This window comes from Danio rerio, chromosome 4 (genome assembly GCF_052040795.2).
Source record: "Danio rerio strain M-AB ecotype USA chromosome 4, GRCz13ab, whole genome shotgun sequence".
In the NCBI taxonomy this organism is placed as follows: domain Eukaryota; kingdom Metazoa; phylum Chordata; class Actinopteri; order Cypriniformes; family Danionidae; genus Danio; species Danio rerio.
Window position 1 is genome coordinate 70056771 of NC_141024.2, and position 25730 is coordinate 70082500.

The window sequence follows — 25730 nt, forward strand, 5'->3', positions numbered from 1 at the left end:
CTGTAAAATCCAGCTTAAACCAGCCTAGGCTGGTTGGCTGGTTTTAGCTGGTCGACCAGCCTGGTTTTAGAGGGGTTTTGGTTTCCAGCCATTTCCAGCCTGGTCTTAGCTGGTCAGGCTGGAAAATGACCAGCCAAATCCAGCTAAAACAGCTTGACCAGCCTGGTTTAAGCTGGATATAGCTGGTTTTAGCTGGACTCCCAGCTTGGCTAGGCTGGTCAAGCTGGTTTTAGCTGGTCATTTCCAAGCCTGACCAGCTAAGACCAGGCTGGAAATGGCTGGAAACCAGCCTGGAAGTGGCCAAAACCCCTCTAAAACCAGGCTGGTCGACCAGCTAAAACCAGCCAACCAGCCTAGGCTGGTTTAGGCTGGATTTTTCAGCAGGGGTAGGTGAATAACATACATATGAGGTATGATACATTTAATAATATATGATATATTGAATAATAACAGGATTATATACAGAATAATATACTAGGAAAGTAACGTTTGTAGACAAACTTTATAGTGTCTTAAGAAAGCCTCGTCTGACAGTTTGACATAGCTATAAAAATTAATAAATTGAAGTAGTTTTTAAGTTTGAAAGTTTGAAGATAGATAACCACATATACGTTAGCAGGTTTCTAGTACGGACTGGCATGTTTCTTGCTAGTTGGTTGCTAGGGTGTTCTAAATGGGTGCTAAGGTATTGCTAAGATGTTGCTAGGCAGTTTCTAGACTGTTGAGTGGTTGCTTGACTGTTTGACCAGGCAGTACAGTTCTTTCTGGAGTCGACCAAGTGTGCGGCTGAGTACCGCCTGCTGAACTTGAGCTTCTGCATCAGGGACGCCTCAGTCGGATCTCCATTGGTGCGGCCAAACAGGGCATTGCCCCAGTGTGCAGAGGAGAGGCTGTTAAATTGTTTGTATGCTGCTGTCATGGAGGTCAAGCTTGTTCCAGGCGCTGATGACCTTCTGCCTGGTCGACTCATTTAAGGCAAGTTTTCCTTCCTTCAGGGCGATCTCAACAAGGACTTTACACAGATCCTCTACGTGCTGGTACCCAGGCAGAGGATTGGGACCGCACACGTCCTCCACACAGGGGTCAAATTCAGCAGCCACTGCCTGATCTGTCTAAGGAGTAAGTTAGCCCACATCATCTTCTTCCTCCTCCCTGCTGAAAAATCCAGCTTAAACCAGCCTAGGCTGGTTGGCTGGTTTTAGAGGGGTTTTGGCCACTTCCAGGCTGGTTTCCAGCCATTTCCAGCCTGGTTTTAGCTGGTCAGGCTGGAAAATGACCAGCTAAATCCAGCTTAAACCAGCTTGACCAGCCTAGCCAGGCTGGGAGCCCAGCCAAAACCAGCTATGTCCAGCTTAAACCAGGCTGGTCAAGCTGGTTTTAGCTGGATTTAGCTGGTCATTTTCCAGCCTGACCAGCTAAGACCAGGCTGGAAATGGCTGGAAACCAGCCTGGAAGTGGCCAAAACCCCTCTAAAACCAGCCTGGTCGACCAGCTAAAACCAGCCAACCAGCCTAGGCTGGTTTAAGCTGGATTTTTTAGCAGGGCTGTGGTTCTTCCCCTTCCTCTGCCACCCCAGCAGGAACATCTTTGTCTTCATCCTCATCTGCCTGAGATGTCTTTCTAGTCTGAGCGTGATGATCAGGAGCACTGAAGGCCTCTGAGGACTGGGAAAACAGATACTCCAGACCAATGCGCTCATCACCAGCAGGAACCGGAGGCCTGTAGTTTGCCTCCTCCACCTACCCAAACAGCTCCTGAAGCAGATTTCAGATAGAGGAAATCACCATGTTGAGTTGTGAAACGTGCCAGGTGAACAGTTTTAGCAGTAAATGCGTTCCTTTTTGCAACAATTATGAAACAGCAAAGGTTCCTATATGGGTCATTTTTGACACTTATTTTAAAATTGATGTACAAATACAAAAACGGTACTAAATATAAGTATTTGTGTGAGCGTAAAATAAGATATTTTATGAAAACGACAAAATGCATTAAATTAAAAGATTCTGCAAAAAAAAAAGAATGAATAAAAAATGCTCAGGCACGATTGAAATCAACATAGGAAACGAATCCTGGTCATTTTAGACCCATGGTGTGCATTAAAAGGGTAGTGACACAAAAATGATTTTTATTCAAAAAGTAAAAAAAGAAAAAAAAAAGCAATCCAAGACTTTGAGCTGATGAAAAACAAATTTATCGAAGCATTCCTGGAATACTAAGTGATGAAGTTCAAATCTTGCAAAGATATAGAAAAAATAAACTTAGTCGGGTCACTTTAGACCTAAGCTTAATTGGTTTTTCAACTCAAGAAAAAAAAATACAGGCGAGTTTAAAATAATTATAAAAAAATGTATCACTTGATTTTGTCAGTTAAATATTTTAATATTTTTCTTCTCAACCTCAATTTTTAATAGGCTACAAAAAATTTTAAATACAGTATGTTATTGATTAAAAAAAATAACATTACATATTGTTAAGCAGTGATTATATATCCAATTGTAAATATGGTATAAATACAGATTCAATATTTGCATATTACTAACTCTTGTCTAGACAAAACGTATAATAAGAAATAAAACGTGAAATTTATTAAAACATTTTTTTGAAGTGATAATTTTCTTGGATCTGGCAACCCATGACGTGCAGTTCTCCTTATAAACGAAAGTGACATACAGAGTTAGCGTTTAGCTATGTTTACTTAACAGAATCGATCCTTCAAACGTATCTTAAAATGTTTACAAGAACTGTTTATGAACACTTCATGAGAAACTTATAGTTACCTGAAGGAAAAGGTAAGTGTTTCGTCAAGACGTAATTAGCGAGTAAACAATGTCAATATTCACGGTTTAATGAATGTCAAACGTCAACTTTAACACGGTAGTTCGTTATAGTCATATTATTGTTCACTGACACGAATTTCCCCTTTTTTAGTGTTCCTCGACACGACTTTTTACCTAATACATGTCAAAAGAGTAATGCTTTCTTGTTATAACATGAATTTTAACCATTAGCTAGGCTACTTTGAGTCTTCAAAAGTAAAAACAGGATGTGTTTACTTGTGACTCGACTTATTGAGGTAAAGCTAGTTTTATATTTGCACATTTGGGTTTTAACTTTCCAAATTTAATTTCAGAAGTGTTCTTATCAAATTATAAATGGTGGAATCATATTAGCTACCAAAGACTATCGAAGTACAACATTGTTCACAGTCAATTAAATCATGCTAATGTTGTTATGAAGTCATATTTGTATGCTATATACAACCAAATATTCAAAGTAACTTAGTGCATCACAAGTTTTTACTGTTGTAAAATGAATGAATGTGTGAATATGAAACAAACTTTACCTCAATACTCAAACAATCTATATCTGGCTCTTATGATCCACTCAGCTTTATTATAAAGGCAGCTTAATTAATATTAGCTTCTTGTGATTTAGAAACAGTAGTAGGTCAAACTTTTCAGATCGGTCATGGACGACACACAAACATCTGGACATCAAGAATGTTTTCCAGCATGCAGGTACAGCAAGTGTGTGTTTTTTTTTGGTGTATGTTGTAAGCCATAAATCCAGTTGAAAGCTTTTTATTTAAAAAAAGTTAAATCAAAAAGCATTTGAATATCTTCCATTAAGATGATTATTAACATAAAGGATCCAATCGTTTCTTTTTTAGTCCAGAAGCAGAGCCCAGCTGTGTGTCTATGAAGAGTGACGTGTCTATGGGTCTGCCAATACAATTCAAGGGTGAAGATGCTCTCAGGTATGGTTCCAGATGTTTTTGCTTATAAAATTGTTTACAAAATGGCATTTTATATCATCATTCATTCAGTCCCTTTATTAATCTGGGGTTGCCACTGCGGAATGAACCGCCAACTTATGCAGCATATGTTTTACAAACATACATGCAGCTGCAACCCATCTCTGGGAAATTGATATCATCATATTTTCTATAAATATTAGTAAAGGTGTTTAGTTAATTTAACAATGTAAATAGTTATAGTTATAATACGTTATAATATTTTTTGAATGACTAACGAATAGTTGATTTTGTCAGGGTTAAGCTTTTGTTCTGTTGAGATTTACCTTGTGGATTCTTCAAGTATTGCGTTAGTTAAATGTACAGGTTTTGTTTTTCCACATAGTCCTTGTTTTTCTTGATCTCACCTCTCAGGCTTTGAGTTTATTATTGCAAATAATGTTTTTTTTTTTTAAGTAAGAGTTTCTGTCATGTTCTTTGTCCAAATATCTAAAAATATCTTTGATCAACAAGTATTTTTTTAGACAAGGAAAAAAAAGTCTTGTTTTCAAAAATATTAAGTCAAAATAAAGTGAGTTTTTCCTTAAAACAAGCTAAATAATCTGCCAGTTGGGTAAGAAAACTATCTTGTTTTAAGGAAAAACTGACTTTACATTTTTTTATATAATAATTTTTTGGGGTTTTTCGCCTTTAGTTGATAGGACAGTAGAGAGTATAGACAGAAAAGCGTAGGAAGCAGAGAGAGGGGAATGATTGGCATAGGACCTTGAGGTGGAAATCGAACTCGGGTCGCCTTGAACACCAGAGTACCACGTCAAAGCACTAACCATTACACTATTGGCGTCGATAAAACTCACTTAATTTTGACGTTATTTCTGAAAACGACAATATTTTAGCTTGTTTTAGAAAAAGTTTCTTGATTTAAGAATTTGTAGATATTTACAGAAGAAACAAGACAAAACCTCCAAGTTAGATTTTTTTGCAGTGTATTTGTTTTCATCCACTTATTTGTATGAGCATTTTGAAATATTGCGTAAAGAAATGCCAAATGCGCAAAAAAAAAAAAACTGCTTTATTTACAAATCTCCTATGTTATTTTCCTCTCCGGGGTCCGTTCTTCGTACCTCGCTTAAATGATCTAAGATGATTTGGCAGATCCTGGATCTTTTAATCTTGATAACTGATCTCTCGCTAATTTGGTTCTTCAAACAAGTTGGCGAATCAGATTAGAATGTCTGGATAAACTGATCTGAGATCGCTGCGTGTGTTGTGAAGGACAGATCTATCGATCCTCGAAATCATGATCAGCTATGCAACGATTGGCTGACGGCACAGCAGCATAATGACATCATCTGATTAATATTCAATTATCCATGTGAGCAAAATTACATCAAATTAGCAGTAAACGGTTTGTTAAATATGACACGCAATAACCTTCCACATTTGTTGTGAGCTGCAGGCTTTACACTTTCATGTATCAAGAGTATTCATCATGTATTTCAATGCAAATCAGTGTATTTAGTTCTACATTTAGAAAATATTGTCTATGTTATAGTAGCCGTTTTTTAATCGGTGTAAAGAATAAATGGTTGTTTACAACAGCATTTTGATATTCGTAAAGGCGTCTGCAACTTTTGTGAAGCATCAAATCACTATTAACTATCAAAACATGTTTATGACTCCATAAAGGTATTATTGCTTTTTAAAAAAAGTCACATATAGTGCATTTCTATTATACACAATTTGTACTAAAGCGATCTAAAACGTTCATATCAATAAGTTTTCTCTTTGCACCACCAGGTGGCAGTCTTTGTACTTTCATTTCGAGGGTGCAGATTGCATACGTTTTATTAATATGTATAACTTTATTTATTTTATTAATGACTATAACTTTATATAGTTAAAAAATATGTACCATTTTCCCAAGTGTATATAACTACTACTGTAAGAAAATATCAGAATTCGGAACATACTTTCTGTATTATCTTTGCTTGAACTGAGCCGATCTAATCCTGTTTATATGAATTGAACCTGCTCCCGATCAGGTTTGACCTAGCAGAACTGTTGCTATGACAACAACTCTCGGATCAGCTTTGATGAACGAAACGATCCTGGATCATGTCAAATCGTCAATATCCAAATCCAGCTAATTGAGTAATCCACGTACGAAGAACGGACCCCTGGTTGGAAGCATACCTATTTGTGTATTTAAGTTCCTTGATTTCCATTCTTCATTGTCTAGTATCGTTCATAAAATGTAACCTCATTTTTATCCTCATTTGTAAGTAGCTTTGCATAAAATTGTCTGCTAAATAAATAAATATATACATCATTGCTTTAGAGCAGGGGTTCTCAAACTCGGTCCTGCAGATTTTAACTCCAACACACCTGCAACTATGTTTCCAGAAAGCCTAGTAAAGCTTCGGTCACACTAGAGTTTGATAATGCGAAATTCTGTTGTGCAGCGCTGCGAAAAGAGGCAGGATTAAACAAGATTACTAGAAAATTTAAAAAAAGCGAGCGATTGCTCCATGTTTCAAATTCCTGTTCGGAGAGCTGATGTTTTGATCCTCGATTGGTCTCACGCAGTCAAGTGATGCGATTTCGCAGGTCAAAGTTCACCAAGCTTGAACTTTGCACCGCAGCGACCTGTAAAACTTGTAGCATAACCTTGCGTTTCCAGTCTGACGCATTTGCATGCGTATGAATGGAAGTCTATGGGGAGAAAAGTCAAGTGTGACTGTAGCTTAAGGAGCTTGATTAGCTAGTCCAGATGTGTCTGAACTAAAACCTGCAGGACACTGGGGCTGCATCCGAAACCACCTCCTACTCAGTAGGTACTGCATTTGAATTTAAACGTACTACTCAGCCGTTAGAAAAGTATGTTCTATACCAGTGTTTCTCAACTGGTGGGGGAACATTTTCAGTGGGTCATGTGTGTGTGCAGGCACGTGCACACATAGGGCTCAACCTGTGCACTGCACATGCCCTTTTTAGTCTTGGATAGAAAGTGCCCTTCCAAAATTATCAAAAGTGCCCCCGCGATGCGACACACCCTCAGTCCTGACCTTCAGTAGGCGCGCGACAACACCGCTCTTGAGTACGCGCGCGCGCGCGCGACACCACCACCACCACCACCACCACCACCACCACCCCCACCACCCCCACCACCACCCCCCCTTCAAAAATTTATTCATGCACATGGACAGTCTCTCTGCACGGGCCTGTGTGTGTGGTCAAAAAACAACAACAAAAGTTACACTTTGTACTTATTTTGCTCATACCGGACTTTTATTTTGAAATGCGTGCGCAATACTACTCAGTAGGTACTGTATTTGAATTCAAACATACTACTCGGCCGTTATAAAAGTACGTTCTATACAATATGAATGTGAAAAGTATGAATGGAATTCGGACGTACTACATCCGCCATTTTGTCATGGTCACGCGACCTACCTGCGTAATTTGCGTCGCTTCACTCCCATTCATGAATTCGCTCGCGGGGCATCAAGGGATAGCGCAGCGTGCATGGGATGCACACTCCAGAATTTCGCTGGAAGTCATCCGGGTACTTCTCGCATACTGATTTACGAATTCTATGTATTCGGACATACTACTCGGCTCGCATACTGATTTTGGCGTACTACATAGTACGGAAGTATGCGGTTTCGGACGCAGCCTCAGTGTCATATGTAGAGAGCATGAAACCTTCTAAATTAAAACAACATTTTTTTAAACAGTTTTGTTAACAGTTTATTATTAACTGTATTTGTCGTTTTTACTTTGTAATATTTCTATAATTTGATCCATTTTGTTAAATGACAGCAATAAAATATTGTTTATTTGTCTTGGTGAATTGCTTATGATGTATCTGTCACTACTTGTTTATGTTAACAAATAAATACAAATTAAGTATAATTCCTAAAATTGTATTATAGTTCCTAAAAATTTGGGTCGCGGCTTGATGACCATGTAAAAATGTGGGTCAAATGGCCAAACCAGTTGAGAACCACTGTTCTATACAGTATGAATGGAATTCGGACATACTACATCCGCTATTTTGTCATGGTCATGTGACCTACCTGCATCAGTTGCGTTGCTTCACTCTTATTAATGAATTCTCTCGCCGGAAGTAGTAAGTCATCCGGGTACTTCTCGCATACTGATTTTCGAATTCTATGAATTCAGACATTCTACTCGGCTTGCATAGTGATTTTAGCGTACTGTATAGTACGGAAGTATGCAGTTTCGGACACAGCCTGGACCTCCAGGACCGAGATTGAGAACCCCTGCTTTAGGGCTTGTGTTGTCTTTGTCAAACTTCTTGATTTTCTTTCTTTAAATAGCCACTACTCATAACATCATCAATATCTGTTTTGTTTTAGCTCAGATCATTGGAAAAGATCAGAACCGGAGTCCAGCTGTGTGTCTATGAAGAGTGACAACTCCATGGGTCTACCAATACAATTTGGGAGTGGAGATGCACAACCTGGCCTCAGGTTAAATATTTATATGCAATCATAGAGTGGCATGTGACGTGGAAAGGCGGCTTAAGACTGCACGCTTGTTGAACAGTACCTACTGTAGGATGGTTAATGTTTTAAACTCTTCTGGCACTACTGTCCCTGCTGAAAAATCCAGCTTAAACCAGCCTAGGATGGTTTTAGAGGGGTTTTTGCCATTTCCAGGCTGGTTTCCAACTATTTCCAGCCTGGTTTTAGCTGGTCAGGCTGGAAAATGTCCAGCTAAAACAAACTTGACCAGCCTGTTTTAAGCTGGACATATCTGGTTTTGGCTGGGCTCCAGCCTGGCTAGGCTTGTCAAGCTGGTTTAAGCTGGTCATCTCCCAGCATGACCAGCTAAGACCAGGCTGGATATGGCTGGAAACCAGCCTGGAAATGGCCAAAACCCCTCTAAAATTGGTCTGGTCGACCAGCTAAAACCAACCAACTATCCTAGGCTGGTTTAAGCTGTATTTTTCAGTATCTGTATTTTCTAATGATTGTACCCTAGTAGCAAAGAATTCTGGCCCAGATTTGGCAAAAAGCTGGCACAGCAGGCATTCATCCGGCACTGGCATACAGCATGTGGGCCAAACATGGCCCGGGTTTGGCAGAGGTGGCACCGTTTTTAAGGCGGCACACAAGATTTGGGCCAGATGAAAAACATAGTATTTGGCCCAGATTTAAAAATTTGATAAGTGGGCCATGAGTTTGGCCAGTCTTGACCCACATCTAAAATACACTAAAATCATTTTTGAGTAAAGAAAAAAAATTCTACCAATCAGGTCACTTTGAGAAAAAGCGTGCCCATAGTGTGCCTAAAGCGCATCACTCCATGGGTTTATCAATTTCATTGCAATCGTGACACACCAACCTATCTGGCCCAGTTCAGGCCCAGTTATGAGTTATTAACTTGGCTGAGACTTGGCCCAGATATGGTCTGTGTTTGGCCCTTGTCTGGAAGCCAAATTTGGTCCAGTCATGTACCGGAATTCACTGCGGCATGTGGGCCAAGCAAAACCTGATGTGTGGGCCAGAGCTGGGCCAAAGAAATTTTGCTATGTGGGTAAGAACTTATATATTTACGTTGGTATGTACAAATGTGTTTGTCTAAGCTTGCCAATGACATTCCAGACAACTATGTTGTTTGGCAATAAATAAATCTGTCTGTTGTAGCTCAGATCATCAGAATAGAGCCGAACCAGAGCCCAGCTGTGTGTCTATGAAGAGCGACAACTCTATGGGTCTGCCAATAAAATTCGGGAGTGGAGATGCACAACCTAGCCTCAGGTTTAACATTTCTATACAAATACAATCATGGAGTGGCATTTTATACGAGCATGTATGTTCTACACGAGGGGCTGCTCAACCCTGCTCCCGGAGATCGACCTTCTTGCAAATTTCAGCTCCAACCCTGATCAAACACACCTGAATCAATTAGGACCTGAACAGCACTTGATAATTACAGGCAGGTGTGTTTGATATGGGTTGCAACTGAAATCTGCTGGAAGGTCGATCTCCAGGAACAGGGTTGAGCAGCCCTGTTCTACAGGATATTGGAAATTCTAATGTTTTTGTTGTTTGTGGCCTTTATCTTTATCTCAGGGGTGCACAAACTAGGTCCTGGAGGGCCGGTGTCCAACATATTGTAGTTCCAACTCCAATTAAACACACCTGAACCAGCAAATCAAGCTCTTTCTAGGTGTACTAGAAACTTCTTGGCAGGTGTGCCGAAGCAAATTGGAGCTAAACTATGCAGGACACCAGCCCTCCTGGAACGAGTTTGGGCACCCCCTGCTTTATCTGAAGTTGTAATATACATGGAGTATTTGCAAAATATTTATTACTTGAATAAGAGACCTTTAACCTCTGTCTGTTTTAGCACAGTTCACCCGAATAGAGCAGAACCAGAGCCCAGCTGTGTGTCTTTGAAGAGCAACAACTCCATGGGTCTACCGATTCAATTCGGGAGTGGAGATCCACAACCTGGTTCCAGGTTAAATATCTATTTACAAAATACAATAGTAGAAGGGCATTTTATATTATCGTGTTCTACAAGATATGACCTTTATCTGATGTTGTAATATACACTCACAGGCCACTTTATTAGGCACACCTGTCCAACTGCTCGTTAATGCAAATTTCTAATCAGCCAATCACATGGCAGCAACTTAGGCACCTAGAAATGGTCAAGATAATCTGCTGCAGTTCAAACCGAACATCAGAATGGGGAAGAAAGAAGAAACGGGATTTAAGAGACTTTGAACGTGGCATGGTTGTTGATGTCAGACAGGCTGGTCTGAGTATTTCTCAATACTAGCCACTACTGGGATTTTCCTACTGGAATCCAGTGAGCGTCAGTTATGTGGGAGCAAATGCCTTGTTGATGGCAGTGGTCAGAGGAGAATGGCCAGACTGGTTCTAACTGAAAGGCAACAGTAACTCAAATAACCACTCGTTACACCTGAGGTATGTAGAAGAGCATCTATGAATGCACAACACGTCCAACCTTGAGGCAGATGGGCTACAGCAGTAAATAAAATAAAAGATTGGAAAAACATTGCCTGGTCTGAGTCTCGATTTCTGCTGTGACATTCGGATGGTAGGGTCAGAATTTGACATCAACAACATGAAAGCATGGATCCATCCTGCCTTGTATCAACGGTTCAGGCAGGTGGAGGTGGTGTAATGGTGTGGGGGATATTTTCCCAACACATTTTGGGCCCATTAGTGCCAATTGAGCATCATGTCAACAACGCCACAGCCTACTTGAGTATTGTTGCTGACCATGTCCATTTCTTTATGACCACAGTGTACCCATCTTCTGATGGCTACTTCCAGCAGGATAACGCACCATGTTATAAAGCGCAAATCATCTCAGACTGGTTACTTGAACATGACAATGAGTTCACTGTACTCAAATGGCCTCCACATTCACCAGATCTCAATCCAATAGAGCACTTTTGGGATGTGGTGGAAAGGGAGATTCACATCATTGATGTGCAGCTGACAAATGATGCTATCATGTCAATATGGAGCAAAATCTCTGAGGAATATTTCCAGTACCTTGTTGAATCTGTGCCTCGAAGGATTAAGGCAGTTCTGAAGGCAAGAGCGGGTCCAACCTGGTACTAGTAAGGTGTACCTAGTAAAGTGGCTGGTAAATGTAAATGAGGTATTTGCTAAATATAACTTGAATAATAGACCTTTAATCTCTGTCTGTTTTAGCTCCGTTCACCCGAATACATCAGAACCAGAGCCCAGCTGTGTGTCTTTGAAGAGTGACAACTCTATGGGTCTGCCAATAAAATTCGGGAGTGGACATCCACAACCTGGTCTTAGGTTAAACATTTCTGTACAAAATACAATCATAGAGTAGCACTTTATTTTATCGAGCATGTTCTACAAGAAACTGGACATTCTAATGCTTTTGCTGTTTGTGGTTTTTATCTGATGTTTACTTAAAAAAATACCTTTAAGCTCTGTCTGTTTTAGCTCAGATCATCAGAATATACCAGATCCAGAGCTTTGCTTCGAACCAGCAAACTTGAAGAGTCGAGAAACACCACCTTGTCTCAGGTACAATGATTATGTAAAAGATGCGATGATGCAGAATACGTTACCCTAACTAAAAACTCTTACTGTTCAGCAATGAAGTCCTCAACAAATTGAAATCAAATCTGACGAGGAGGTTTCAGTGCCTGAATGAAAACACGGCAAAGCAAGGAAACCCAACGCTCCTGAACGAGATCTACACAGAGCTCTACATCACAGAGAGTCAAAGTGGAGAGATCAACAACGAGCATGAGGTCAGACAGATTGAGGCACAATCCAGGAGATCAACAACAGAGGAGACACCAATCCAATGCAGAGACATCTTTACACCTTTACTTGGACAAGACAATCGCATCAGGGCTGTGCTGACGAAGGGAGTCGCCGGCATTGGAAAAACAGTATCCGTGCAGAAGTTCATCCTGGATTGGGCTGAAGGGAAAGAAAATCAGGACATCCAGCTCATAATTCCACTTCCTTTCAGAGAGTTCAACTTGATGAAGGGCAGAAATGTCAGTCTCTTAAATCTTATTCATGTTTTCTTCCCTGAAACTAAAGAAATTGACATTTCTGGTGATGATTGTAAAGTATTGTTCATCTTCGATGGTCTTGATGAATGTCGTCTGACTCTCGACTTTAAACCGAGTGACACTAAACTGTTTAACATAGCTGAATCAGCCTCGGTTGACGTACTTCTGACAAATCTCATTGTGGGGAATCTGCTGCCCTCCTCTCTGATCTGGATCACCTCCAGACCAGCGGCAGCAGATCTCATTCCCTCAGAGTTTGTTCATCGAGTGACAGAAGTACGAGGCTTCAACGGATCTCAGAAAGAGGAGTACTTCAGGAAGAGGATCGGTGAGCAGAGTCTTGCCGATAAAATCATCTCGCATCTGAAGTCCTCCAGGAGCCTCTACATCATGTGCCACATCCCAGTGTTTTGCTGGATCTCAGCCACTGTTCTGGAGAGGATGATGAGTGCGGCTAAAAGTGCAGAGATTCCCAAGACTCTCACTCAAATGTACACACACTTCCTGATCAATCAGACTAACAGCAGACACGAAAAGGACTACAAGAGGAACGTGAAGGACGAGGACATGATTCTCAAATTAGGGAACCTCGCTTTCTTGCAACTCATGAAGGGCAACCTGATCTTCTATGAGGAGGACCTGAGAGAGTGTGGCATTGATGTCGAAGAAGCGTCAGTGTACTCAGGGTTGTGCACACAGATCTTTAGGGAAGAGTTGGGGTTGTGTCAGGGGAAGGTTTTCTGCTTTGTTCATCTGAGCCTTCAGGAGCATCTAGCAGCTTTATATGCCCACGTCTTCTTTACGTCAAAGAACAAAAATGCGTTTGACCAAACCAAAAGAAGCCTGTTGTCTAAGATCTTACCCCTGAAGAAGTACAATTCATTATCTCAGCTGCATCAGAGAGCAACAGTTGAAGCGTTAGAGAGCAGAAACGGACATCTGGATCTTTTTCTGCGCTTCCTTTTGGGACTCTCACTTAAGACCAATCAGACCATCTTTCAAGAACTACTCTCAAAGACAGGAAGTTCTTCCTACAACAAAGAGGAAACGCTTCAATTCATCAAACTAAAGATCAGGGAGTATCGATCTTCAGAGAAATCCATCAATCTGTTCCACTGCTTGAACGAACTGGGCGATGATTCCCTGATGCAGGAGATCCAACATCATCTGCAGTCTGGACAAATCGGAAAAACCAAACTCTCCTCCTCTCAATGGTCAGCTCTGATTTATGTGTTGCTGACGTCAGAGCAGAAGATGGATGTTTTTGATCTGAAAGAGTTTATCGGAGAACAACATGCAGCAGATGAAGTTCTTGAGAAGTTGATGCCTGTGTTAAAAGAATCCAGATCAGCTCAGTGAGTAGCACTCAAATCATTACACAGCAACAGTGTGTTTTAGGGTGCTTTCACACTTGGTTCAAGTGTCTGGATCGAACCCAAGTTAATTTGTCCTCCCTTGCCACCTTCTTGGTTGGTTTGTGTTCACACTGTATTTTTCCTTCTCAACCCCGGTACGTTTGCATCATCAAGCTTCTTTTGTATGTACGGCTATTGTTAGGTGACGGACACGAAAGCAAAGCACCAAAATGGAACGACGTTTGCACATCCCGGCCGTTTTGCCATTACTGAATCTTTTGGCTTCGGACATACAGAAAGCGAAAAATATTATAAACGTTCAAGCAGACATTATCATTGTGTTTGCCCTAGCTCAGTCCCGCTTGTCACCAAGGAACAGTACGTGATACATAGACACGTACAAACGCAAATGAACGTTATGAAAACAGGTATAGATTATATATATATATATTAGATAGTTTGTTGTACTGTTGTATTGTTGTTATTTGGTACGATTGCATTTATACCTGAAGTGAATCGGACTAAAGTTTGCATGAATTATAGCCCAGAGCACCTCTTTTAGGCGGACTCGTTTTGGTTCATGGGTGAACACCTAGGTTCGGAAGACACGTCTATACTAGCTGAACGTATCGTACTCTGACGTCAAATGAACTCAGATGCGGACCAAAAGTGCTAGTGTGAAAGCACCCTTAAGCATAATTGTGACCTGGGCAACAAGTCCTGTTGCACTGTACTGTATTGTTTGGGAATAGACAAACATTTCTCAATGTTTAGATTTTTTTTTCAAATAACTGTATCACAGCCATAAATTGTCCAATCTTAACAAAGTATAAATCAATGGAAAGATGGTTTGTTCTCCCCACAGGCTACAGTTCTGTAATCTCCCTGTACAGTCCTGTAAAAGCTTGTCTTTAACTCTACAATCCTCAAACTGTTACCTGAGAGAGCTGGACCTGAGTAACAATGACCTGCAGGATTCAGGAGTGAAGCTGCTTTCTCAAGGACTGAAGAGTCCAAACTGTCATCTGGAGATACTCGGGTAAAGGGTTTTTCCTCTTAAATAGTAACCGGCTGTAACAGTACGTTGCAAAATGTGGGTTCTGCTCTGAATGAAAGTCTTGAACAGGGTTGTCCAAACTCGGACATGGAGGGTCGGTGTCCTGCATAGTTTAGCTCCAACTTCAACACACCTGCCTGGAAGTTTCTAGTATACCTTAAAAGAGCTTGATTAGCTGTTTTTAGGTGTGTTTAATTAGGGTTGGAACGAAAATATGCAGAACACCGGCCCTCCAGGACCGAGTTTGTGTTTACCTGTCTTTTACACAGTAATATAAATATTTGATCAGTTGTGAAGTTTGGTTATTCATATGCAGTACTACTAGCCCATGAAGAGTACTTCCTAATCCATGTTAGGCACTTATGTAGCATGCCCCAGCTAGGGTCTGGTTTAAGCATTAAACCTAATGCCATAATTAATACACTGCTGTGTTTGTAGGTTGTCTGGCTGTATGGTGACAGAGGAAGGCTGTGGTTTTCTGTCTTCAGCTCTGAGTTTAAACCCCTCACACCTGAGAGAGCTGGATCTGAGCTACAACCATCCAGGAGATTCAGGAGTCAGGCTGCTCTCTGAAAAACTGGAGGATCCAAACTACATTCTGGAGAAACTCAAGTATGTTCAGCAGGAAAACTCTCCTGTATCTCTCTGTGTGTTCTGTGATTTAATGTATCTCCTGAAGTGTTTTTTTGGTCTTCAATATTGTTTGCCTTTGCATTGTCTTGTTATTTGGCTTGATATCTAATCAGGCATTCCAATGAAAAGTTGAAAGTTGGCAACCCTGGTGCTAGTATTACTCTAGCAACTTAAGTGCTTGCCGGAATGTTCCTTGCATTTTTAACATTTAATAATTAGCATCAAATGCTAGTTACTAGTTTTGAAATTTGACTTTGATAATCTTATTTTCAAAACCATTGGTGGCGTTTACTTACTGGGTGTGACAATGTGTGTGTTCTACAGTGTGGATCATGGAGGGGAGTTCAGGATTAGGCCAGGACCACGAAGATGTATGTGCACCCACAAATACACAAACCCAGAAACACACATTGTGGTTTATGAGGACTCTTAAGCCTGGGTTATACTTCTGCGTCAAGTGACCAGCGTAACCCACGGCGCATGCAACGCGCGTAGCTGTGCATTTATACTTCTGCGCGCTGTCACTGTTGGTCTGCATTAACACTTCCGAAACGTTAGTTGGCAGTGAGGTGTAAATGTTCCTCTGTGTCGAGTTTCGCTGTGTCGCTGCTGTTTTGTTTTTTTTCTGAACGCTTCCTGAATGTACAAGTGGCTCAAACTCGCTCATTTTGAGGCAGGAACCGGCGGAAGTGCAACAACTTTAACTATGAGGTAAACACAAAACAAAACTTTCCATCCGGAGCTCCTTCACGGGACTCCACACTTGTAAACAATCGCTCCTTCAGGCTCGTGCCGCACACGCGGCTTTCAGTCCCGCTCAGACTTGTCATCTCTACCAAGCCGACCAATCACAGAGCTTGCGCTACGCGTTGTTGCGGCGTGTAGTTACATTTTTTGAGAGGTGCACGTCAGCCACGGCGTAGGGCTATGCGTCAACGCGTAGGCTTCACCGTAGCATACGCGTGCACTTGACGCAGAAGTATAAATCAGGCTTTAATACTTCACCATCTACTTCTGGTAGACATCATGTGATGATTATTTATGAAGCAATGTGTAGTCGTCCATGTTTAGCACCCACAACACAAAAATCGCATAATCTGTCACAGTGACTGAACTCAAAACTTGCTCAATGTCAGAGATGTCTTAGCACCTTTATTCTCATAACATTTTGTCCAACGCTTAGAGCCGGGATGCCCAAACCTAGTCCTGGAGGGCAGGTGTCTTGTAGCGTTTAGTTCCAACTTGCTACGACACACCTCCCAGAAGATTCTAGTATGTCTTACAAAGAGCTTGATTAGGTTTAAAGCTAAACTGTGCAGAGCTGTGGCCCTCCAGGACTGAGTTTGACACCTGTGTTGTAATGGCTGGATGTGAAGTTCTTTTTTAGGTCAAATTTAGGTCAATTTTACTTAGATTTATACTGGAAGATTATTGCTGTAAGTCAGTTGTGCTTCTTTTCTTTTAATTATATTCTTGTTATTACTCTTGTCCATCACTAATGCCTAATCATTAAGTAAGTGTAAGGGGCTGTAAGTGTTCAACAGTTGTACCCTTTGAAATTCTTTTGAAGGTCCCTTTAAAGTAGCCAGTTTTGAATGACACTTGAGTTTGGCTGCCAGGGCTTAATTTGTGCCGGAACACGCCGGGTTTACCGATCCCCCTCCTCAACCGCCCGCTGTTCACCTGTTCACTTCCGCGACTCCAAAATCTTATTTACTTTCGTCTGCGACATCCCTCCACCATCCAATGCCCCGCATTGCCCCCCCCCCCCCCCCCAATCATTATCACGTGATCTACCCATATTTTTTGCATTGCTTCATTCCCTTTCACAAATTCTCTCACAATGCCTCATGGGATAGCAAAGTGCCCATTTGCACTTTAGTATACAGTGGTCCCTCATTAATCGCACGCGTTATGTTCTAAAAATAGCCCGCAATAGGTGAAATCCATGAAGTAGTCAGCTTTATTTCTTACAATTATTATAGATGTTTTAAGGCTGTAAAACCCCTCACTACACTGTTATCTCAGATCAGAGACATTTTCACAATTTTTTTTTCGTTTAAAAAAACTCACATAATTTCTACCTTTCTTTACCATGTTCAACTTTTTGTGCCATGGTTAGCATCTTCCTCAGCCTTTTAGGTGCTACCATGGGTGCCTTTGACGGTGCAGCGCGGACATTATGGGGTTTGTTGGGGAGAAAACGTGCAAACATACAGTCCAGCGCTTCAAAGTCACACTGCTAGCGATCAAAGATTCACAAGTTCACATGCTCAATCAATTGCGTCAACATGGTAAACGATTTTGGCGTTGCTGTCCTAAAGCGGGGGTCTGAGCTATCAAACCCCTAAGGGAGCTCAGATCTCCCGTTCTTGAAGGAGACTCGAGGCTTGACTCTAGTTCCTCCCCCTATAGTGACTTTAGTGTTAGTTTAACTTAATCAATTCACTTATGATGCATGTTTTTTTTGGACTATGGAATGAAACCGAAGAACCCAGAGGAAACCCACGCGAGCACAGGGATAACATGTAGGCTCTGCACTGAAACGACAACTGGCCTGTTAAGTGGCGTTCTTGATCTGAGGCAACAGTGCTAAGGGCCACCGTGCCATCCTATAAAGGGAAAGGTGGAGTAGGGGTGGAAGGGGGGATTCTTCTAGGCCAGAGGTATCCAAACTCTGTCATGGAGGGAGGGTGTTCTGCAAAGTTTAGCTCCAACCCCAATCAGACACACCTGGGCTACCTAATCAAGCTCTTACTAGGCTTTCTAGAAACATCTTTGAAGGTGTGTTGAGGCAAGTTGGAGCTAAAATATGCAGGACACCGGCCTTCCAGGACAGAGTTTGGATGAAGCGAAGATAACTAAAGTAAGAGTCGCTGGTTTTTTATAGTCAGGAATCATCTGATTGGTGAATCATGCGTTAGTTAATGTGGGACCAGTCATGATCAATCACAAGCACGTGCTCCTCTCGAAATTAGTTTATAAATAAACTTCACTACATTCTCAAGAGGAATTTCTGTATGTTTACCATTAACATGAATACTTTATGTCTTTTATTTAAATGCTAGCATTTCTGTACATGATTTTTTAACATGAAGTGTCCTCATAAACCATGCTTACATTGTATTACCCATGTCTCATACTCACAATTCATATAATGAACACTCTTCTTGTGTTCAGATGCCTTTTCTTTCACTCTGGATCCAAACACGGCAAACACTCAACTCATTCTGTCAGAGGAGAACAGAAAGGCAACAGGTGTGTTAGAGGAACAGCCGTATCCTGATCATCCAGACAGGTTTGATGTCTGTCAGGTGTTGTGCCGAGAGAGTGTGTGCGGACGCAGTTACTGGGAGGTTGACTGGAGTGGAGATGATGGTGTGTTTATATCAGTGTCATATCAGAGCATCCACAGAAAAGGATGGGGTAACGAGTGCGAGTTTGGATGTAATAACCAGTCCTGGAGCTTGTTCTGCTCTCCCTCCAGTTACTCATTCATACAGTTTGACATCGGCACTGATATACCTGTAGTGACTCGTCTCCCCGTGGAACACGTCAGCAGTAGAATAGGAGTGTACGTGGATCACATTTCAGGAACTCTGATCTTCTACAGCGTCTCTGACACAACGAAACGCTTCCACACAGTCCAGACCGCGTTCACTGAGCCGCTCTATCCTGGGTTTTCTGTTGTTCCTGGATCATCTGTGAAACTGTGCTGAGAGACTGCCCATAACTTTACGCCAGGGGTGTCCAAACTCAGTCCTGAAGGGCCTGGACAGTTTAGCTCCAACCCTAATCAAACACACCTAAACAAGCTAATCAAGGTCTTACTAGATATACTAGAACAGCGGTGTCCAAACTTGGTCCTGGAGGACCTGTGTCCTGCATAGTTTAGATCCAACTTCCTTCAACACACCTGCCTAGAAGTTTTTGTATACCTAGAAAGAGCTTGATTAGCTGGTTCAGGTGTCTTTAATTGGGGTTGGAACTAAAATATTCAGGACACTGACCCTCAAGGACCGAGTTTGGGCACCTCTGTACTAGAAACTTCCTGGCAGGTGTGTTGAAGCAAGTTGGAGCTAAATTCAGCAGGACACCGGCCCTCCAGGACCGAGTTTGAACACCCCTGGGTTAAACTGGAAGAATTACATTAATTCGTTTGATTTTCAATATAGTTTGTGTACATTATAAAACTGATCATATTCTAAATGTTGATTACGCTTTTAAAGTGTCTAAAAATACTAGCTGCGTCCCAAATCGCATACTTATGCACTATTCTACGCCATTTTGTAGTATAAATAGTGTAAGTAGTATGTTCACACTGAAAACTCTAAAAATAATAAGTGCACTTTAATTACCCGGATGATGCACTCATTCAGCCGCTAAAATGGAGTGTGTAATGATGGACACTTCACGCACTCAACGACCGCAGGTTTGCTTACGTAGCGGAAGGGGCGGAGCTATCGGACGCACATGTTGAATAACTTTATTTATTTTGGATGGTGAAAGCAAAATTCTCCTACGAGAGTGATTATTGCGCCTCCCGATGGTGAATACGGTTATACTCACGGCAGGTATTATTTGATAATTCGGTCGTTTATTTCACTTATTTGGCATCCGTCAAACATCACCAGGAAAACGGTTTGAATTTTCGCTTAGTAAAAAAACATTAGTGTGCCATTTGGGACAACACTACATACATATACTATCCTGTTGAGTGTGTAAGTGCATAAGTACATAGTGCATGAGTGCATAGTGTATAGTGTGCCATTTGGGACGCAGCTACTGTGTATATCGTCCATTCCACTGGGAAATATAAAATATACCTCACAAAAATTAAACATGAAAATTAAAGATAAAAGTGTATGCCAAATAATAAAACAATTCCAGGACAGACGAGGAAAAAGTGGAAAAAATACGAAGAAAAGATTGTAAAAAATGACATAATGGATAAATAAACAGCTTAAAGCAGTAGTCCCCAACCCCCTCGCACAAGAAATCCTGAATTATTTCTGTTTCAGAGTCTAAACAATCTTTTATTTTGAAAAATGAACGTATTCTCTTGGTTATATCTCGATCAATTGAGCGCCAAGATTTAACCCACAAGCTAGCAAATGAATATTTCCAAAGTTTCTTTGCCAAGGGGAAAAGGTCTAGTGAAGAACCCACAAACTACCAAGGAATGGATCCGCAACCTAATTGTCAACAAATCAGGTCAATCCAACATGTCTGTGCAAGATGACCACCAGCTAGAGATCACAAATGACGGTTTGCATATCGCGTTTTCTCTGTGCGCAAGTTTGTTATTTCCAATGGAAATAATTAGTAAAAATTCAATTAAATTAACTAAAAATAAGTAGAAGTATCATTTTAATGTGTATAATGTTTTCTCACCATTCGACAAGATGAAATCTTCAAAGTTAATTAATTCTATCCTATTAAACACTTTATAAAAAAATAGATCTAATATTGATGTAAAATGTTACTTTTGTCAATTTCATACAGAAACTGTCTTTCATTAATTTCGAAATTGTCATTATGTTGAACAATTTTGGAATTGGAGACTGTAAAGTTCAAAACACTACATCGACTTTGAGTGACGTCACTTCCGAACTCAAACACACCCAATAAAGTAGTCCAACTCCTGTTGTTTGATTGACAGGTTTTAGTGTACACGTGGAAACTCAAATGCGAAAGGATAAGCGATTCCATTCGAGTTTTTGCAGGTTACACGCGCAACGCAGAGAAAAAAAGCAAGTCAAGCAAATTAACATTGCTATTTAGGTATGTCAAGCGCATAGCTCGTAATGCTGCGTTCACACCAGACGTGGAAGAAGCATCAAGCGCAAGTGATTTACATGTTAAGTCAATGCGAAGACGCGATTAGACATCCTACGATACGATACACACGAATGACGCAATTCAAGTGAATGAGGCTTTGCGAGTTGACACGCTTAACGTGCGAATCGCTCAAGTTCAGTGGACATTTGCACCGCGTTAACAATCAGGAGCTTTCTCTTGTGGGGGGTGTGCTTGTGATATAGTGCCTGTTGTTGGTGTCCCAGGGAAAAGTCCTCCAGCCGACACCGGACAACAGTTGATCAAACTGGGCTCGGCTCAGTCAGAAGCACCGCTGAAAGCTTCCATCATCCATCATTTTTATGCAGTTTTTGCACTCACAGAGCTGGGTGCACCTCTGAAAGGATCTAGTGGACTCAGACGTTGTTTTTCAGCCTTCAGAAAGCACATAAACACAGCTATTCTCTCAATAAAATTGATGTTAGCCATTTAGCAACAACGCTAAGAAAGCCCTGCCCATGACGTGGAATTCGCATCTATTGTGAAGTGAATTTGACGTGCGAATAAAGCGAGTAAATTGTTCACGCGTCTATTTGCGCACGATTTATCCACACGTCACGTCTGGTGTGAACGCAGCATAAAAAAATCATATTAGTCCTTCCATATTTTGTCAATTTAACAAAACTGAGGGGGATTAACTCTTTCAGCAACTAGATTAGATTATCGCAGTTGTCTCTGCATTGCAAATCCAACGAAGTCTACCGACTTCCCGACAGACCTGACTATTAAAGTCTGCCTACTAGTCAGAATCATCAATGTCCTAATTCCTCATCTGCGTCAATCCAGAATTACACATAAAGACAGCAGAGTAGTTTACTGCAAAATTCTGACTATTATAACCAAAACATCTAAAGGCCCGTTTCCACTGAGAGGTACAGTACGATACGGTACGGGTCGCCTTTATTAGGCTTGCGTTTCCACTGCTAAAAGGGTACCGATGGTACCCTTTTGGTGGGCGTGGTGTATGACAGAGTTTCAGCCCGCGTCATGCACTTTAATAATCACCCGCACGTTATTATCATCAGCTCATGAAGTTCGTTATTTCAATTATAGATGTGTAGCGGCATTTTTGCTTCAAGCCGCTATCGCGTTAAGGGTAAACAATGACGCGTGAGTCCGCTGTAAATCCTTTTCTCATCTTTATTTTATCACATCTCGTGCCATCAAATAAGTGAAATTGCTTCTCAGTAGCACCCGTCACCAAACACAAACTCACGTTCTGAAAATTGTATCCGCTTCCCTTACTCCTCCACCTACTACCTGGCTTCCTTAAATCCCAATTGTAACAGAATAAAAGTCCTCATTCACAAAATCACAACAATAAAGCAAATACTTAGACATGAATAATATATAAATTCAAAATTCGAAATATTCAAACCTAAATACAACAATTATCAAATATAAACTTAATAATAATCCAACCCACCCATTTGATCCAAACATAATAAAAAATAAAGAAATGGCTCCAACAAGATGTGCAGCGAGTACACAAGCTCTCTGGAGAAAGTGAAATCGCTCGCACTTTTAGACGGCCTCGTAAAACAACAACAAGACAAGGCAGATTTTGTCCTTCTTGGCTTTGTGGCTGTTCATCAAAACGACGACAAGGTTTGTTTGAGCTCGGGTCGGCCATGACTCATTACTATATGTGAAGTTTATGTATAAACAAATTTCGAGAGGATCACGTGCTTATGATTGCTAGCGGCTGGATCCGCATGATCCAATTCACTACGCTCCAATCAGATGACTCCTAAACTACTATAAATACCCTGGGTTTCCTTCCACTGCTATCTTCGTTTTGAAGAGTCCCCCCTTCCACCCCTACTCCTCCTCCTTAGACGGGTGACACAGTGGCCCAGGGCGTAACACTGTCGCCTCACAGCAAGAATGTCTCTGGTTCCTGGCTTTACCAAAACTAGCAGACATTTCTGTGTGGAGTTTGCACTTCTCCCCGTGCTCACGTGGGTTTCCCCCGGGTTCCCCGGTTTCCTCCTGCCTAAAAACATGCAATTAAACAATCCAAATTGGCACCATAGACACGCTTCTAGTACGTAGTTATTTTCAAGAGCAATCACTTGCTAGAGCAGGGGAGTTCTCAAGATCTACCTGAGCTCAAACTCCTCTCCCGCCTTGGAACGGGAGGGAGCCCTGGGCTCGAGGATCTCATGAGCTCAGGGCTCTCTCCCGGGACAGCATGCCAAACAAGCCTTTATAATTAATCATAAGCTAAGTGTGAACTCTTGAAGTATATATTATTACAGTGTAATGTCTTGGCTGTGTCTTTAAAAATGACTAGCTTTGTTTTCATTCTCCTGGCTACGCACTAGTGACGTTTCTCTGTAAACCAATAGCGTTCAGCTGTGCGTCTGGCTCCACCTTTTGGTATCCTTTTGACAATGGAATTGGCCTTTAAAGCGTACCTAACTCAGTGGAAACTGGCCATAAGTGATCTTTGCCGTTAAAAAGTCATACAAATAGCATTGCAAATTCACAAAAGTCCTAAGGGTGCAGTATGTCCAAATAAATAGAATCGGCAAATTGTAATTCATTTAACATATTCTGCCTATCCTAAGAGTCCAGCACACACTAAATGTGCGCGACCGGATGAGAAAGCAAAGTTTAGATATTTTTAAATCAAATTATTTAGATCCAGCCTAAAATGACTGAATAGCTGTTGTAACTTCAATAACGTTTAACCTTTAATTTGTTTTGCTACAGCAGGAATTCTCAACCGGTGGGTTACGAGATAGCTTAAAATTAACTTAATTATTGTACTATAATTATTTGATTTCATTATTAAATATGTTTTATAAAAAATTATTGGTGTTGTGGCATTTCCCGTTTTCTGTTACTGATTTCTTCGTACTCTGGAAAAAGAGCCTGACATTAAAATACCGACTTAACCGTGGCTGCACTTCCAACTGCTGCACGTCAACTACGACTACATGCTCAGCTGTATAAAGCAAACCACCAGGGACATGTAAAAGTACGGATTATTGGAGTTATAACTAGTTCACACTTGCCTCAAGCTGCGACTCAGAGTCTCTAATCTTCGTTGATTCACAAATTAGGCGTGCTCTCTTTGTGTGAACTCTTTAAAATATTAGCGTAGTCGTCCAAATTAGTGTTTTATAACGGACGCGCACCCAGACAGGAGGATCTAGCGAGACTCTTATCCTTAAAACCCAACCGCCTTCAGATCGATGCGTTTCAACAGACATATCCACACATAATCTTGCTTTCGCGCACTCTCTTGTCTTGACGCGCATAAACAAAATTGCCCTGTATAAACAATATCGAGATTTTAGTGACTGAACTAATATCAATATCATTGATTCGTTTAATTAAAGAAGGTAGCTGTGTAAGGTGCTGTCGATTGCCGATTTTTCCATTTAAATCTCTCAAAAAAATAAGTTGGGATCTCCCTCAGTTATTGGATAGGGGGAAAATTTTAAATCAAATACACACCAGGGGCCTGTTTCAGAAAGCAGGTTAAGTGAAAACTCAGAGTAGTTTAACCCTGAAATAAGAAAAACTCTGGGTTTTCCGTTTCAAAATGGCAGGTTTGTTAAACTCGAGAAAGCAGGGTAAGTCAAGCCTGTTTCTAAAAGAGAGTTAACTTTAACTCAGAGTCAGTTACCGTGGTAACTTACTCTGTGAATCTAACCTGGTCCGGAGCAGGTTTTATTCTCTAAACTCTGAGTTTCTGTTGGTCTCCTCCCCTTTTTTAAAGATGAAGCGTATTTCTCGCATTAGTCTTACATTTCCACACACCTATTTTAGAGCTCATTTTGGAGATGTGCATAAAAAAGATTGATGGAAACGTCATGATTCACATAACTTTTGAAAATACGCATAATATAACAAGTGCATAACTAAGTGGGTTAAACTTTTATTTGATAAGATGCACATAAACTACGAAGTGCACTTAAATTACAGTATGTACATTAAAAAATGGTTTGTTAGAGATGATGATAAAAATGTGTGTGAAAAAACAAACCAGCAGACTGAGCACACTGCAGAACATCTTACATGGTGTTTTAGTCAATCTAAAATGCCTTAACTGTTTCAGTATTAGTGTATATTATTAATGACCTCCGAGCGTCTGGAGCGTGTCAAGATCTCCGCGTCTGGCTTCAAACGCCCCCACGTGTTCATTGTGTGTCAATTGTCTTCTGAGGCGCAAGTACATTAATTAAATAAAAAATCATTGATGAAGCTTCTTCTGCCGCAGTAAATTCTGTTTTTACTGTTGATATTTGGCGCAAGTTAATCAGGAAGTGACGATTGTGTTCTCTTCGACTCTTTGGATAAAAACGCTGCTTTATTTTTAGGCGTTATTCCAGTTTTGCACAAATTTAAGTAATATTTTGATGAAAACACAGCTATTGCCTATATTTTTTGTCACACACAGAACAAAGTCACGTACGAGGCTTGTCCTTTTTTCATAAATAATTAGCTTAACCTTTGACATGCACTGTTACTGGA

At 40.9% G+C, this 25730-nt stretch overlaps 2 protein-coding genes across 17 annotated transcripts in view; both read left to right on the forward strand.

Moving 5' to 3' along the window:
- Positions 1 to 25730, forward strand: part of zgc:152938 — a 422541-nt gene that overhangs the window by 168492 nt on the left and 228319 nt on the right. The gene's annotated exons all lie outside the window — the stretch shown is intronic.
- The window catches only part of LOC101883187 (protein NLRC3-like), a 64410-nt gene continuing 41312 nt past the window's right edge, over positions 2633 to 25730 (forward strand). For 2 of the 16 annotated variants that reach the window (XM_087245696.1, XM_087245697.2), the window contains exons 1-13: positions 2633 to 2789; positions 3436 to 3518; positions 3671 to 3757; positions 8140 to 8253; positions 9433 to 9546; positions 10139 to 10252; positions 11485 to 11598; positions 11752 to 11835; positions 11906 to 13693; positions 14559 to 14732; positions 15189 to 15362; positions 15708 to 15754; positions 18564 to 18641. In XM_087245696.1, coding sequence (XP_087101822.1) covers positions 3469 to 3518; positions 3671 to 3757; positions 8140 to 8253; positions 9433 to 9546; positions 10139 to 10252; positions 11485 to 11598; positions 11752 to 11835; positions 11906 to 13693; positions 14559 to 14732; positions 15189 to 15362; positions 15708 to 15754; positions 18564 to 18641 — 2938 coding nt within the window. In that variant the 5' untranslated portion in view covers positions 2633 to 2789; positions 3436 to 3468. Of the gene's footprint in view, positions 3519 to 3670; positions 3758 to 8139; positions 8254 to 9432; positions 9547 to 10138; positions 10253 to 11484; positions 11599 to 11736; positions 11836 to 11905; positions 13694 to 14558; positions 14733 to 15188; positions 15363 to 15707; positions 15755 to 18563; positions 20366 to 25730 lie in introns of those variants that run through there. The other 14 variants (XR_015481699.1, XM_087245695.1, XM_087245698.1 and 11 more) reach the window with 14 other exon arrangements.